Source organism: Centruroides sculpturatus, unplaced genomic scaffold (genome assembly GCF_000671375.1).
Source record: "Centruroides sculpturatus isolate CEXI.00-Female unplaced genomic scaffold, Cexi_2.0 scaffold1257, whole genome shotgun sequence".
NCBI classification, from domain to species: Eukaryota; Metazoa; Arthropoda; class Arachnida; order Scorpiones; family Buthidae; genus Centruroides; species Centruroides sculpturatus.
This window is the reverse complement of record NW_019385383.1, coordinates 43,855-60,024: the sequence shown is the minus strand read 5'-3', so window position 1 is coordinate 60,024 and position 16,170 is coordinate 43,855. Positions and strand designations below refer to the sequence as shown.

The 16,170-nt window shown below is 30.4% G+C and overlaps 1 protein-coding gene across 1 annotated transcript in view; it reads left to right on the top strand.

The window, feature by feature from the left end:
- The window catches only part of LOC111638378 (receptor-type guanylate cyclase Gyc76C-like), a 126,885-nt gene extending 124,983 nt beyond the window's left edge, over positions 1–1,902 (top strand). Inside the window, exons 21-22 of the mRNA XM_023384079.1 lie at positions 27–118; positions 223–1,902. Of these exons, the coding sequence (XP_023239847.1) occupies positions 27–118; positions 223–1,008 (878 nt within the window). The 3' untranslated portion in view covers positions 1,009–1,902. The remainder of the gene's footprint in view (positions 1–26; positions 119–222) is intronic.
- The last annotated feature ends 14,268 nt before the right edge of the window (positions 1,903–16,170 follow it).

Genomic DNA, 16,170 nt, shown 5'->3' with positions numbered 1-16,170 from the left:
ATTATAAATTTTTTATTAATTTTTAGCATTGAAAATTCATATTAGTCCATGGTGTAAACAGTACTTAGAAAAATTGGGAGGATATATTATCGAAAGTCGAGGATTGGTAAATATGAAAGTAAGCTTAAGTCATTCTATTTAAAAATATTCTTTTAAAATATTAAATATAAATAATAAGATATATTTCATTGCGTTACATGATCTGAAATATTCAAATTTCAGGGAAAAGGTGAAATTCATACATATTGGTTACTTGGCCATACAGAAGGAAATAAACATCGTCGCCGTCATCAAAATTTATTACCATTACCATTATTTTCTAGTGTCTTCGACAAGAAAAATTCTATTGCAAACAGTAGTGAATTCCAGAGAAGAGATTCTCTTGCATTGCGTGGAGAAAACATTCCTTCAAATAGTCACGAAGATTTTTCATTATTAAATGGTTCTATTCATGGTTTACAAAATTCTCATCGCATATCTACAGATAGTCCTCGCATATGCAAAAAGTTTGGACCTCATAGTTTTCGAGAAAATAGACTGAGGTATCGTGAATTAGAATTGAAAGAAGGAGGCGGAGGAGGTTTCAGTTGTGGAGATATTAAGAATCATTCCAATGAATGTAAATCTACACAAATCGCACAAAATACAAATAACAGACAGACAGATGAGAAATCAATTCCATCGTTTATATATCACGAATGTTCTCCAGTTAATGAACTAAATAAAAATGGTATGATTACAGGTAATGAATCATTGAAACCATTGTTAGATCCTAAAAAGGAAATGTCTCCATCAAAAGAATTGAGTAAAAAATATTTCAAGAGTCATATATTAAAAATACCATCGAAAAAATGGCGATCTTGTGATGAAATTATTGCCTTCCCAGCAGGATCTATATCATCATTGAAGGATTTTTTCTCCAAACGTTTAGTTAATAAATTAATAGATAATACTTCTAATAATTTAGCTAACGAGCCACCACCTTTAAAGGACGAAAGTGTCGTATGAATCAAATTTAAACAACTGCAATGGGTATTTTTGATCTCGTCAGTGCCAAATAGCGATCCTTTATATAGACATACGCTCATAAAAAAACATGAAATCAAAACTTTCTAGTCGATATTTTTGATTGAATAATTTGTATAATTTAAATAATATTTTAAAAATTTTTGTGATTATTTTTAAGATACTTAGCTGGAGGTGGTTATTATTTTCTACGAGTAAGTAAATTTTCATTCATTGTTAAGCAATTTGAATGGATTTGTGAATCTTAAATACATTCAAATTTACTTAAAAACTAGTGAAAAATTATCAATCGAATGAAAAAATAACCTCTCCCTCCCTTATTTATGTTGTGGCACAACTATTTTGCTGAATGTGGCACATAAAAACTTATTTTATAAAATTGAAATTGCTTGAAACTACTTAATGAAAGGATTGCTAACTTCAGCAATTAACTTTATCGCAGTGTAATGCTCGAAATTATAAGATAATTAATTAAAATTATCATGTAATTTCGAGAAATTCCGCATTTTATACAATTTCCTATAATTTTTTTTCCTTTATAAAATATCATCTAATAATAATTATTTTTATTATTATTATTATCATCGTCACATTAGTTTCCTTTCAATGATAATTTTCTTCTTCTATTTAGAGAAATAATATAATTATCTATAGTAGAATTCGTGTGAATAAACTCTGAAATTTGTGTATATTGATGTAAATATATATATAAATATATATATTTTTAATTAGATAATTTTCACAGTTTCAACGGAAGAAAAGCAGACATATCTGTTGTAAATGTTAATAAAAGAAAAAGCATTTATTTACAAATTTCATGGAGAAGATTTAAAGATTTTATTGTTGATACTGATGTTGAAAATAATGATAAATTTGAAAATATTGTATCAGAAGCAAATAAATGATTTACAAATTTGTCTTCTGTACATTTTTTTCCATTATAAAATCTATATACAGGTTGGCTCAAAAGTTAGTTAACCATTTTAAAACTTAAATTTCTCTCTTATTCAAATATTTATACATATTTTTATGATTTTTGTCCTAAACTCAGTTTATAATTCCTATTCACAAGTATACTTGGAACATACAAGAGAATATATTCTATACTTTTATAATTTCATAATGTATATTAAAAATTAATTGTATTTTTATTAGATAATTTTACATAGTTGTGTATTGTTTACACAGTTTAAATTATCAAATATTACACTAGCCTCAAAAAGTTTCAATATTTTGTTTATCTCAATCTTAATGTCTGTGTTTATTTTGTCACGCTAATAGGGAGGAATTAGATTTATATTATTTAAAATATCAATACCTTCGATAGAATAATCTAAATTTTTACTAAATGAAAACTATAATTAGTGATTTATTTAACATAGAAATATACAAAGCATGATTATGCAACGATTATGAAGACTTAGGTCTTAGTAGAATATATGCAAATATTGAAGAAAACATTATTTACTTAGAAATAAGGTTTGATTTTATCATTTATTCAATCCGTAAACTGAAAGTAAGACAATATTACTGATTACTAAGGAAAAATAATAAATTCTGATTTATTTACTTTAAACAGCAATATGGTCTAAAACATCCTATCAGCGCATATCAATCATTGGATAAAACACCATTTGTTCTGAAACTAGATACTGATTTAAAGATGAATATGAGATTGGCTTTTTCGTTTGTGCTGCTCTGGGTTCAGTTTATGCATCAAACGCCCATATAATCCCCTATCATTAGCTATTATAAATAGCTAATGATAGGGGATGACCTGGAAACTTTTTCATACATTTAATATCTTAGTGAAAACGTTCACCACATTCTTCACTAACATCATGTAAATTTTGTCTGAAGAAATCAATATAAAAGTTCAAATAATGCATTTTAATGGGTATTCCACATCTCAGCAACACTATAACTGAGAATCAAGTATACTGCGAGGTTTTGTAATTCTCAATAACTCCTGTAGAACACGACGCATGGAAGACATTTAAATTGTCTGTGCAGGCAAGAGACAATTTAAATGTCTTCTATGCGTTGTGTTCTACACGAGTTATTGTTTCCACTAAGACGAGTTATTGAATTCGTTATTTTTAATATTGACCAAGATTGAGATTCAGTAAAAAATTCCACATTTTACTTTTGCAGCAGATAACCGAGGAAACACATCTAATGTATTACAAAGCAACATAACTATGTGCCAAAGCTTTCACAAACTACTTGACAAGTCCCAGTTTAATATACAGTGGCAGTCGCAAAATCTTTTCTAGAGAGAGAAAAAAATCTAGAAGTTTACTAACTACGTTGAACCCAGAATCAACTAGCCATTTTTTCTTGGTATAAAGCTGGTCACTAGCTCTGCCGTCCCATAGACAGGAAACAGGAGTACTTGGTGAAACCACTTTGTTATAGAAGAAATCCATCTTGAAGTCGCCACAAATATTTTATATGTGCCATTCATATTTGATTTTTTTTCTAATAACAGATTAAGAGTCTACTGGGATGGAAGGATGCTTATTTTTATTGTGTAATATGGCTTTGAGGCTGCTGGTTGAGTTATCTTTAAAAAGACATGATTTGTTTAGAAAATGAGGTATGTCTTTTATTTCAAAAAGACCAGAACAGTAACGCAACATTTGATTCAACTGATAGAAACAAGCAAAATCACTAAATTTTGTAATCTATAATAGGCAATATTTTATGGACTTGTAACGCCTCCGTATATCTCTTTTGATAGATTTTCCTTCGAAAAAACCTCGAATTATTTCAGACTCAGCATATTCACGTGCTTTTTTCACCGAAGTAGTGAAAATTCGTTATATTTTACTACATTTGCTGTTGTAACTATTTATAAACCTTTATTACATGAATAATTTCGATATTATTATTTTATTTTATTTTTATTTTTACAAATCTGACGATGCGACGTCATCAATTTTACGTCATCAAGTTCGCATGAATATGCAAATTAGTTTTGCGCATTGGCGAGAAGAGTGGTAATGTATCATACTTTCAAAGTGATTACTGTTTGTGGAGCGTGTTTGTGTCTTTTCAAGTTGGTTTCTTAAAAATATTTGAAAATGGAATATAAATTACGGGATATTCCTCGAGACGAAGATGGTGCTATTGCTCTATTTCAAAAACAAGAAATTTTGCATACTGAAAGACCGGTCACTAACAAACATCAAATGTCTGTATTTTTGATCGACAGAAAGTCCAAAATGGAGATGTCACATAAGAACGTGTCGTGAAAAGAAGGGAATTAGAACCGACAACTGGTTTGTAGAATCACCCATATTGTTTTCAAATGCTATGCGTTTCATCTATTTATAGTCGTTGACCTTTCTTCTGTGAATTTTGACAAATGCAATTCGACGAAACAACGTACGCGCAATAAGCACAATGTCGGCCGCGTACTTACGCAACAGTGGGTGTTTGGCAGTTTATGTAGAGAGTCGAAAGAATGTTTTCTTTCCAGTTCAAGACCGTTCAGCAAAAACCTTACTGAAGGAATCGTATGTTCGAAGGAACAACTATATATTCAGACTGTTGGAAAGCGTACAGTACTAAAGATTTAGAAGAAGCTGGATATTATCATCATCATGTCATTCATAAACTCAATTTTGTCGATCCCGAAACGGGATGTCATACACAAATTATCGAGAGATTATGGGGAATATTTAAAAGGAGAAATAAAGTACAACGCGGCACTTCTCGTCATTACTTAGAGTCCTATCTTATCGAATTTGTGTGGAGAAGACAACACTCTAAACAGGGAGCCTTTTCAGACATTTCGAATTTTATGTCACCTAAATGGTACGCCAGAGTTATAAAAAATGAGAAGTTTTGTCATTCTGTTGTAAGTAAAATAATTCTTTTGTATTTTTTCAATTTATGTTTAAAATTAGATTTATTTAAAAATTGCAAAATAAAAGTTCATATTTGCTAAAAATAGTAGGAATTTTAATTTTGCAACTTTTAAATTGGCATCCTGCTAACCAGAAAGTACCATTATTATTATTATTTTTATTGAATAAGGTTTACACACGTATGTTTATTTTCAACTTTTGAATATTATTAAAGGACAGCTACATATTGGTCCTGCTTGATTATGTCCTTTCTATGAAAGTGAAAATGAATCCTCATTAACTCGCTTGTCCTTGTTTCATTTAAATGAAAGATTTTTTTATATGCTGAATAGTGGTTTTTCTGTAGAATTGTTAAAATGTAACATATTATCAAAAACTAACATTATATAAAGTAATAATATATATATATATTATCCACTTTTTAAGATAAATATTGGATTGCAAGTGTTTTTCCCTTGCAAGAATCAATAAAAAGTTAATAATATTTTAGGTGTTACAACAATACTTTACGAGGATTTTTCCATAAAAATTAAACTAATCGACGATCTTATAGTCGTTTTGACTGTACCAAATTCTCTTTTTTTTTAACCTTGTGAGTTTTCACTGCTCAATCAATTATTTAGTTTCAAAAGTAATTGGAAGACAGCCAATCGATGAGGATGTAATCCTAAGTAACGACAATGATCATTAACTTTGTTTTTATTTAGGAACAACCTGATTCTAAATCTGCTTTGTCAACGACCGATAAATTTCAAAAATCCTAAATTGGATGATGATGTATAATCTTAAAATAACTCTTAATTTTCTTTATAAGAAATGTCTTTATTCTAATATTAAAACTAAATTAACATTAAACAATTTATTTTTATTTTTCTTCACTAATCATTTTTTTTAAACACCGAGGGTTTCTATAAAGAAAAATGTTCTTAGCTTCCCCCTCTACTATACTTTTCTGTCCTTGGCATCCTCATCTTGTAATCCACGTTCGTTGATACAGTATTTTCTGATATATATCCTTTTATCCTCCTAATTTTTCGCCTCTGCCTCTCAATACAAAAATTATAAAACGTCGATAAACGTTTTCACAATCCTCTCAATGTAGTAAATCTTAAAAGTGCATATATTTTCCACTACAAACAACATATGTCAAATATCCGGTTTTTATTTAGAAATATCATAAAAATCCTGTTAACATATCGTCTACATACATTGATCAAATTATAGAATATATTAACGTAACTATCGCTAAAAAATTATCCAGTTCCCTCATTACTGAGTTAGTTCAGAAAAGGAACTGGTAGACCTTTAGGTACACCTGCTTTCATACATAAAGCAGAGAGCAGTGTTTTGTATGAGATCAGATAGATCAAAAAGCAGTTTTCTTCAGAATCCTTATTACACGTAAGACAACGCTACCTTGATGTTAAATCCTAAATTGTTCTGAGAAGGAAACTGAGAAAACATTTAACAGCGCTGGAATCTTTTCTGGATTTTGATAATATAGACATATCCTGTGTGAAGATTTTTAAATAATTTAACATTCGATACGTTGATGAATAAAACACAACTTTAAAAATTTACGTGATAACCATGGTCTTTGCGTATCAATACTTTCATGCAAATTAGAGAATTCACGATTTAATAAACGTTTTTAATGAGCTTTATGCAAAAGAGCTGACCAGTTTAGAGCACTTTGCTCTGATCATCCCTTATGATAATTGATTTTCTAATCGATTCTTTAAACGTATCAAATTTTTTATGAGAATTTTTTATAGAAACCATACGTGACTAGAATGCTACATTGTTACTTCTATACTTGTATAAAAAGAAAATCCGTTGTGAAACTTTCACAAAATGAATTATATGCTTCAAAATTAGAACAGATTTCGATTGGTGGTCGGCATTATAGTAATGCGGGGGAAGAGTTACTATAGTTATATTTTTGTTTGCTTACTACTACCTCCTTCAGCTTTATATTTTACAAACCATGACCAGGCACATAAGATAATTTGGATCTTGAGTGCCTTGAAGGTGGATGTGTCTTTCGTGTATCTAGTGGAAAATATTATCCAAATACGGGTACGCGAATTATTATCTTCCCCCAACATATGGGGGTAGATGAGACGTCAGACAGACATACTAAAGGTCCATCCAGCTTATAGAATAGGACTTGAATGGGACGTCGGTGAACCGACTGGTACCGGTGTTGAAATATACACCGATGGCTCGAAAGACGGCAGCTTAATAGGTGCCGCGTACTGCGTCTTTTCTGACGGAGTGGAAGTGTACTGTCGATCAGTCAGATTGAATGAGGAAGCGTCCGTGTTCCGGGCTGAACTGGTGGCCTTAGAGGGGGCGTTCCAGTGAATCCTATTACATCCGGGTCCAGAGCCGGTTACGGTATACTCAGATAGCCAGTCGTCGCTTCAGGCTTTGAGCGACGGGTACCATCGCGATCCGCTGGTACAGGAGATCAGAGGTAGGGTACTGAGGGCGAGGCACGAGCGACACGTTGCCCTGCGGTGAGTCCGCGGCCACATCGGAATTCTGGGCAACGAACGTGCCGATCAGCTGGCAAAGGCGAGAGCCAGCGGCCCATTTGTAACGAGGATGGTGGAACCCTCGACTACATACATAAAAGATACTCTAATGCGAAGATCAATGACACACTGGCGTGAGCCCGAAAGAAGTACTCGATGGCCCAGCTATGTCGTCCCTGTCTACCTGTCAGGTATCCGACCAGCTGATGATTAAGGCATAGTCTCTTTACCCCTGTAGTGACATTAGGCGGGGGAAGGCCAGAGCTGCTTTATGACGGGGTAGATTGTAATTCGCTTACCATTGAGTTTTCTTTGATTTTATTGCATTTGGGGCAAAATGTTGCGGACTTAGTGTAGGTCTTATGCATCTATCTTTCTTCACCTTACACATTCTACTCAGTCACAGGACTTGCCAGGTTTAGCGTTGCTACGACAGACGAAACAGTAATCAGCATTGTTGAAAGAAGCTGACATATCTTCACTACTCGAATCCGTTTGAGTTGTTCGTTTCTTTGTTCTCTTCCGAGAAGATTTATTGGGTAGCTTTTCCTTTTTTTAATTCCGATTTTCTTTTTGTGTTTGTTTTCGGCGGAGCTAGTTCTTCCGCATGTTGTTTTCTTGGGTGTTGTTTGCTTTCAGCTCTTATACGTAGTACTGGGATAGATTCTTTGAAACTTGGAGTTGAGGCTCCTGATGAATTTGCTGATGATCCTGGTGTAGTAGCGGAGGGAAAATGGGACTCAAGTTGTGATGGTTCAGTTGTCTGGTGGTTGGAAGAAGACGAACGATATTCTGACGATCCAGATTCATCGATGGACAGCCAAGATGGAATATTAGAACGGAAGTTCCTGTTCTAATATCATGTCTCGGCCGTTTTGAACGCACAACTACGCATTACTTGAACCCGTTTATAGTTGCTCACTTTGAATCGGGCTTTCTAGGTTTCTCATAGCAGTTCTCCGTATTAAGCCATAGTGAAAATATTATTTCTATATCAGAAAGATGATTAGTCATGTAGTTTATAGTTTTACAGATGCACATTTTTTAAACGGCAAAACCAGACTTTCACTGGATGACACGGGTCTTGAGACGGGAAAGATGTTTAATACCATCTTCCCCAACTTATAGATAAGATAGTTTTTCACGTGATTAACAATTGAGCATGGGCGCCTTGTTGTTTCACCAACAGATACACTTAACAAGTGTTTTATTTTCATTGTTGTCAGAGAACATACCCATTGTCTTAGATTTTCGCCGCTAAACAGCATTCTAGAACAAGCATACAATAATTTCAGATGCTAATTTCCTGCCTATAAATTTTTAAATCGTAATAAATTGAGAAGTGGTTACAGAATAAATACCGCGTGTAAACATGCAGGAAGGTTTTGATGCGAGCAGTGTTATGAATGCTGAGGTGGAAACCTACGTCAAAAAAGCTCACGAAGTTTGAGATCCTAACCATCTTTCCTCTGCAACCTTTTTTACCGAGACACTTATGTATTGTTACGCTCACTATGAATATAAACATTAATAAAGTAATGATGTATAAAGTACAGCAATACATCAACAAAAGTATAAATGTTTCAATTACTTTCGGTTTTTTTTTTTTTTAATTTTTGAAATCATTCTTGAAGACCCTTTAAATAAGTGAGAGAAAGTACATAAAACGTCTATAATTTCTTGATGTTAGTTTTTTTATTGCTAAACAGTATGTATTATTAATATCACAATAAATTCTATTTGTTTCTGATGAAATGACACCGTTATCCAAGATTATTTTATCAAATTAATAAAAATACTAGATTAATTTTAAATCTACCTTGGATATACGCATTAAAATGCTTTACATTAAAGATTCAATTAAGGTTCAAAATTATTACCCTGTGTGCTTAATAGCCTATTAGGATGTTTTCTTCTCTTTCTCATCTCCTCTCCCCTTTCTTTCTTTCCTTTTTTATTAGGGGTAAATCCTACTCAAAATATGTACGTTGCAAAAATTTACGTTTCTTTTGAAATATTGATCACGTAAAATTTATATATAAGATCATAAAATATTTAATTAAACTAAGTTAAATCTGAACATTTTATTACGGCAAGGAAATAAAATTAATTTATAGTATTTATAAATTAGGTTTAGTTATTTGTAAAGTTTTAAAGACACCTATACACTCGAAACCTACTCACACACACAAACTCAGACACCTACACACACGCACTTAGATACACACACCTACACAATACACACTATAAAAAAATATTTAATTGCTACCAAACATAAATTTTTCGTTATTTAAAGATTCCTTTAAATAAATATAAAATAAAATAAAATTATTGTCAATAAATGAAATGAAATTTTAGTGTTTCTTAGTTCATTCCTATTGAATAAGAATGAAATACGAAATTTCTGTAAATTTGTATTTTGTGATTAAAAGTCAGTAAAGATGCGGATATCATATAAGAATATATTTACGAACTTTTTAAACAGAATTAATTAAAAAAGTGTTCTTATTTGTTCAGTTTTAAACTAAATTTTCTTTTCTTCGTTGTTTATATTAACAATTATATTAAAATATAAATATGAAGAACTGTAAAGAATTTTTTCAATAGGCAAGAGCACATGGATTTATCAAATTTGAGAAGTGAGGAATAGCTCAATGGTACCATTCTTTCGAGACTACTATATCGACATTAGACAATGTATCTTTTGTTGAAGATTTCTATTAATTTTGAGGCGTGTGATCTCACTAGATGATGAGAAACATGTTTGAAAATACTTCTTGACTTAACAAATCATACCGAGAATCCTAGTATCATATTGCTTGTTTATGTTCTCTTCATTATCAAATGTGTCATAAACAGTAAAGAAGATAAATTAATAAAGGTTCATATTCGTATGAAGAAAGTTTCGACGTTTTGATCTCTGGTTTGCGATAAATGAAGAGGCTTCAGTGATCTCTTATCGTTAATTTGCAAGTTGATTAAACAATCAAATTTGACGTAACTCGACATCGGTTTGACTGCACAACGAGAAAAAGTTATCAAACATACGTGCAAAACAATTATTCTATTATCTTCTGATTTTAATGAAAATTATTGATTTACTTATACGTTTTCATTCACTCTGAGATTAATTATTATAATTAACCTCTAACTCTAAAAACGGTTGTTGCGAATAGAGTTAAAGGGATTAATTAGTTAGTGCCAACAATTAAGAAGTTAATAAGCTAAAGATATTAAAATTTAATGAAATAGTTTATTAAAACTCTTTCATGAAATTCTAATTCATAACTGGTAAAGAACTTTAAAATTTCGATTTCTTGTATCCATTTATGTTCATCTTTCACTAAAATCTTTTTACAGAAATTGACATCGCTCGAGATTGAATTCCTGATTTTTTTTCTATAGATCTTAAAATTTTCAAACCAACAATAAATAAAAGCGATAATCTTAACGAATCGAGAATTTTTACCATTTTTAATCCTGCTTATTTGCTGGGGTTTATTATTTAATATTTCTAAAAAAATAATCAACTTCAAACAACAGTTTATCTCTTTACTTATTCCATTTCGTATCAAGAACTCTCTAACTTGTAAGTTCAATTGGCAATTTTTTCAGATCCTTGTAGTTAATAACCCATTTTCTTCAATTAAGTCTTTTTTGTAATGATGTTTCATTCTGACGATTGTATTGAATGTTATCGTAAGTCATCCAAATCTGTAAATTATTAATCGATCTATCCGTGTTTCTTCAATACAATTCTTTTCATCAATTAAAACTTTAATGACTTGTCCATTTATTACTTTAGTAATCAAGGAAGATGAGAAAACGAAATGCTCATCTTTACCGCGATTTGCAATGCAAATTTTAAGTGTAACATTCTTCTTTCTACTTGTATAGGTCACTTGATTTGTATTATTCTTGGCCACATCTTACACTTCTGTTTATTTCAATATCGCATTTACCTTTCTTTCACTTTCTTTATACCACACGCAATGACTTCCGCATTAAATTAGATATAGCTTTTTACTTGGAAACATTCAATTAATGCATATTCTCCCTATAAAACTTTTTAAAATCTTTCACTTGTCTTTTCTTAATTATTTTAGATCATTACATAAAGAGCAATTTTTAAATGGATCATTCTTCTCTTAATTCTGTTAACATGTTAAGATCACTTTCGTTTTTCCTCATTTTACATATTTCTTTGAAATTTAATGCTGAAAGTAGTTCTCGAATCTCGATTTGTTATTCGAATCGCTTAAATTGCAACAGAAGTTAAACATGTAATTAAGATTATTCTTTTTAATACGGTGCATTAAGTTGGAATTAACTCGGAATTTATTTTAACAGCGCTGGATATAATGCGTGTCATATCAACTCTCATCGATCTTGGACCAATCTTAATATCACATTAATCATAAAATTGTTTCAGGCCATTTATCTTCGTAAATAAATTCAGCAGAGAGTTGACAATGTGTTTCCTTTAGTCTAAATACTGTATTCCTGTTTTCTCTCACTTTTAGGACCTCAATATAACATCCGTCATTAATTACTTTAAATGGTTAACTTTTATTGTACATTACTTAAATTTCCACTTTTAAAATGAAGATATAAATTATCTCTCTTTCGTTTTGTAATTAATTTTAATTTTTTTTATTTTCAAATTCGGAAATTTAAGACATTTTCTATCCACTACAGATCCAACTACTTTCGAAGCATTAAAGAGGTTCATTTTCAACTCGCTTTCTAACTTCTGACAACTATAATCTTGTTCTGAAAATCTCTTATTTTATTAAATTTCTCTTTCATTTAAATATAAAAGCAGAAATAAAAACAAAGATTCCTCAAGAGGAATCTTTTATCTCCTTGTTGTATTCGTTTAAAATTAGATTTCTTTATATTTAACTTGTTCAAAACTACTTTGGTAATTGGAAGATATTTATTTCCTGGCACGTTTGTCTTTCATTTTTGAACGGATACTTTTATTTATCCAGTTGCTAGCTTGCATTTTGTGTTTATTCTTTAGAATTATAACTATCTTCTTCAGTTTTTACATACACCTGATAAACACTATCTGGAATTCTTTCTCTTTTCTTGCTTCCAGTACTATGAAGAATAGTAGAGATTATTAGTCATTCACCCATTATGGATATAGAAAATAACTCATTTTAGTAACAAAAGAAAAGCTAAAAATAAATTTTCTTAAGAATTCAGTCGACTTGTGAAAAAATTCATTACATCAAATTACGATACTCATATAATTTATTTTTTGAATTGTAAGTTATAGACTGATCATAAGAAAATGTACTGTAATTTAAATGGACCCCCTTCATATTGACGTTTTCTATAAGATTAATTGATATGCCACAATTACATATGAGAAATAATCTAATTAAAAATGTTCTAACACAACTAGCTGCAAGGACCCGCTTCGCCGGGTTTTTATTTGTTTGTAATATAGTTTTTTTATATATATAAGACTGTTTTTCTAAGTAATCTAGAATCTAGCTGCAAGGACCCGCTTCGCTGGGCAAAAAGTAACGATTGTGAAGATTAAGATAATTACATTATAGCCAATCTTACCCGTTTTCACAGAATGCAAGAATTAGGTCCCCCGTTTCCAGACTAATTAGAGACCTGGTCCCGATTCTATTTCTGAACGTCTCCTGTTCGGTCCGGTCAAACGAACTATTTTGAACGTTTCTGGAACGTTTACGATCGTTCTATAATCGAACCAATATTCGAATTTTATGTTCGAATTTAATTCGAACAAATTCGAACAAAACATTCGAAATAGAAAGCCACTTTCAACCACTTTCAGCCTCATATCTCCCGCACCCTCATAGCTATCGAGACGCAACCACCCCTATGCACGAATGGAGACTCGGGGCTACCACCACATACAAACACCATTCACGTGCGATCTGTAGTTTTGGCGGAAAAGTGAGATATAGGGACATACATGTCCATTTTTATATACGTATATATATATATATATATAGATATAGATTAAATAAATTGGCATTTTGTAATAAAACGAATTTAATAATTATTTACCAAAGTTTCAACTATTTTAATTATCAGAACTTAATGGTAGTTACAATGTTCTTCAATAAAGAAATGTTTACACTTTTTTCATTTTTTTGTTGAGAAAATCGACCACTTAATACTTTTTTACGCACATAAATACCGAAATTGTCTATACTTTATATATTATATTTAAGAATTTTGCCATTGAAAATATTTACCATACTTTATACATTCTTTTCATAGACTTAGGAAAATAATAGAGATAAATTATAAATTTCTTAATCATAAATTAACATTGACATATACAGTATAAATTGAATACATACCAAGCTGATGTTCTGAAAGAAGTTGCGATTATTTTCCGTAAAAGAAGTTAATTTTTATTAATTTAATGTTCAGTCTATTTAATCTTGTACAGTACTTATCTTCTGTTTCGCTTTAGAAATTTTTATTTTTCTCTTGTGATAGAACCTGAAATTTGAATTAATTTTTATTGAAATTAATAAATTAACATACAAAACGTGAACAGTTATGTTCTGATTTAATTACAATGTTCTTATCTGTTATCATAAACTAGGTTAATATAGATTTAAACAAACCAACAGATTAATTTGAAGGTAATTAATAATCATTAATGCGTAACGGATGCCAATTCAATATCAAATGGTGGAAATTCTACGTACGTTATAATTGCATTGAAAAATTTTATGTAAATTCATAATTTTTATTTAAATTTTAGTTTAAAAATCTCTCGAGAGCAACGATATCTGAAACATTAGTTTACAACTACTGTATCATAATTTTATATATATATATATATATTTTCATTAACACTTCGTAGAATTTGACAACACTAGATGGCACCACAAGCAGTAGTTCGTGTAGCGATTTTCCTGCTACCATCTAGTGTTCGATATTTCAAATAAATTAATAAAAATCTAAAAATTCTTTTTTATGTCAAAAAATAAAGGGGAGAAAAATGAATAAAAGATTAAAATGAAAAATGTCAATTTTGCATTTTTTTTTAATTTTTTAATAATTTAATTTGCATAGTTTATTATTGAAAATATAGTCTAACTTCGATTTAAGGTTTTTTTGAAATGGGGAGATTAAATGCAATAAAATGTCAAAATATGTATTTAAAAATATGTATTCAATAAAATTTTGAAAAAATATCTAATGAAGTTTTAAATTACCGCAAAATCAGTAAAATATTAAAAACGTTAATGTGAAATCGAGATTTTACTATAAAATTCATATCAATTTCTCATTAATTAAAATTATAGAATATACGTTTAAAAAAGACTTATTTACATACCTTGTATACTTTGCAGACAGAAGATGCAATCTTACAACAACACCTGAGCATTTTACTGAGAGAATTCTTTATTAACAAACGTTTTCAATCTACTCATAGGCCATCATCAGGTTTTAAATAAGTTTAACAAAATGTTTCACAATTCGAACATTCGGTTTAAATCTTTTCATTTGGAGTATTCTAGATAGAAAACTACGCGAATTAACCTTATTTAACATACTTTAATTATTTAACAAAATACTAATAAAGATCAATAGAATTAAACAAATTGTAACAACATTAGGATATGAAGCATCTTCTATAGAAGGACTCATCGGGAGTTATGAAGGAAATAAAGATAAAACTCTAAAAAACAACAATAGTATCAATAGATTTACATGCAACAAACATTATAAATGAGCCGCAAGTTACAAAAATTCGAAGATTTTATACAAAACATCTCTTAATGTTTACAACTTATTGCGGAATGATAAAGACAAAATAAGGAAAGAACAATCTGGAATATACAAAAAACCCTACGAATACCAACAGTTAGGGGTCAAAAAATAGTACATTGGGATTACAAAAAAATCTCACAGTGCATCTCAAGGAACACGAGTACTGTACAACGTGACAAGAAAGCCACAGTAATACAGTATTAGCGGCAATGCCACAATTCGAAGGCTCAATTATAAAGTGGGATGGAGCAAACACCATAAGAGCGGTACATTCTCCAACCATTGCTAAGGATATGGATAAAATAGAGATATACAAAAGCAAGATTAAAGATCAGTGCCCGAATGCTAGGGATGCAAACGCATTACCTTCCGCTTGGAAATACGTCATAGAAAAAAAAAGAGTAGGACATAAAAACACCTGAGTTATGTTTCCCTACAATCAACTTTGACTTTACTTTTGTTATACTTACATAACTTTTATTTTAAATTTCTCTTAATTTTACCCTTATTTGTATTTCGTTAACCTTATTTAACATACTTTAATTATTTAATTCGCGTAGTTTTAAATTTATATCTAGAATATTCCAAGTGAAAAGATTTAAACCGAATGTTGAGAATTATGAAACATTTTGTTAAACTTATTTAAAACCTGATGATTTCCTATAAGTAGATTGAAAACGTTTGTTAATAAAGAATTCTCTCAGTAAAATGCTCAGGTGGTGTAGTAAGATTATACTTTTATTTACAGATAGCGACCCAAAATTCGGTTAACCGAGATGTATTGACTTTCTAAGATTTGTTAAATCCGGTTCGGATATAAAATGTAACAAGACAATGCTATAAATATATCTTGGTTAACTGACTTTTGGGCCACCCCTTACATAAAAGTATATAACGAGACTGAAAAACATTTAATTTTCTTTCCGAAAATGCAAATTTACAAT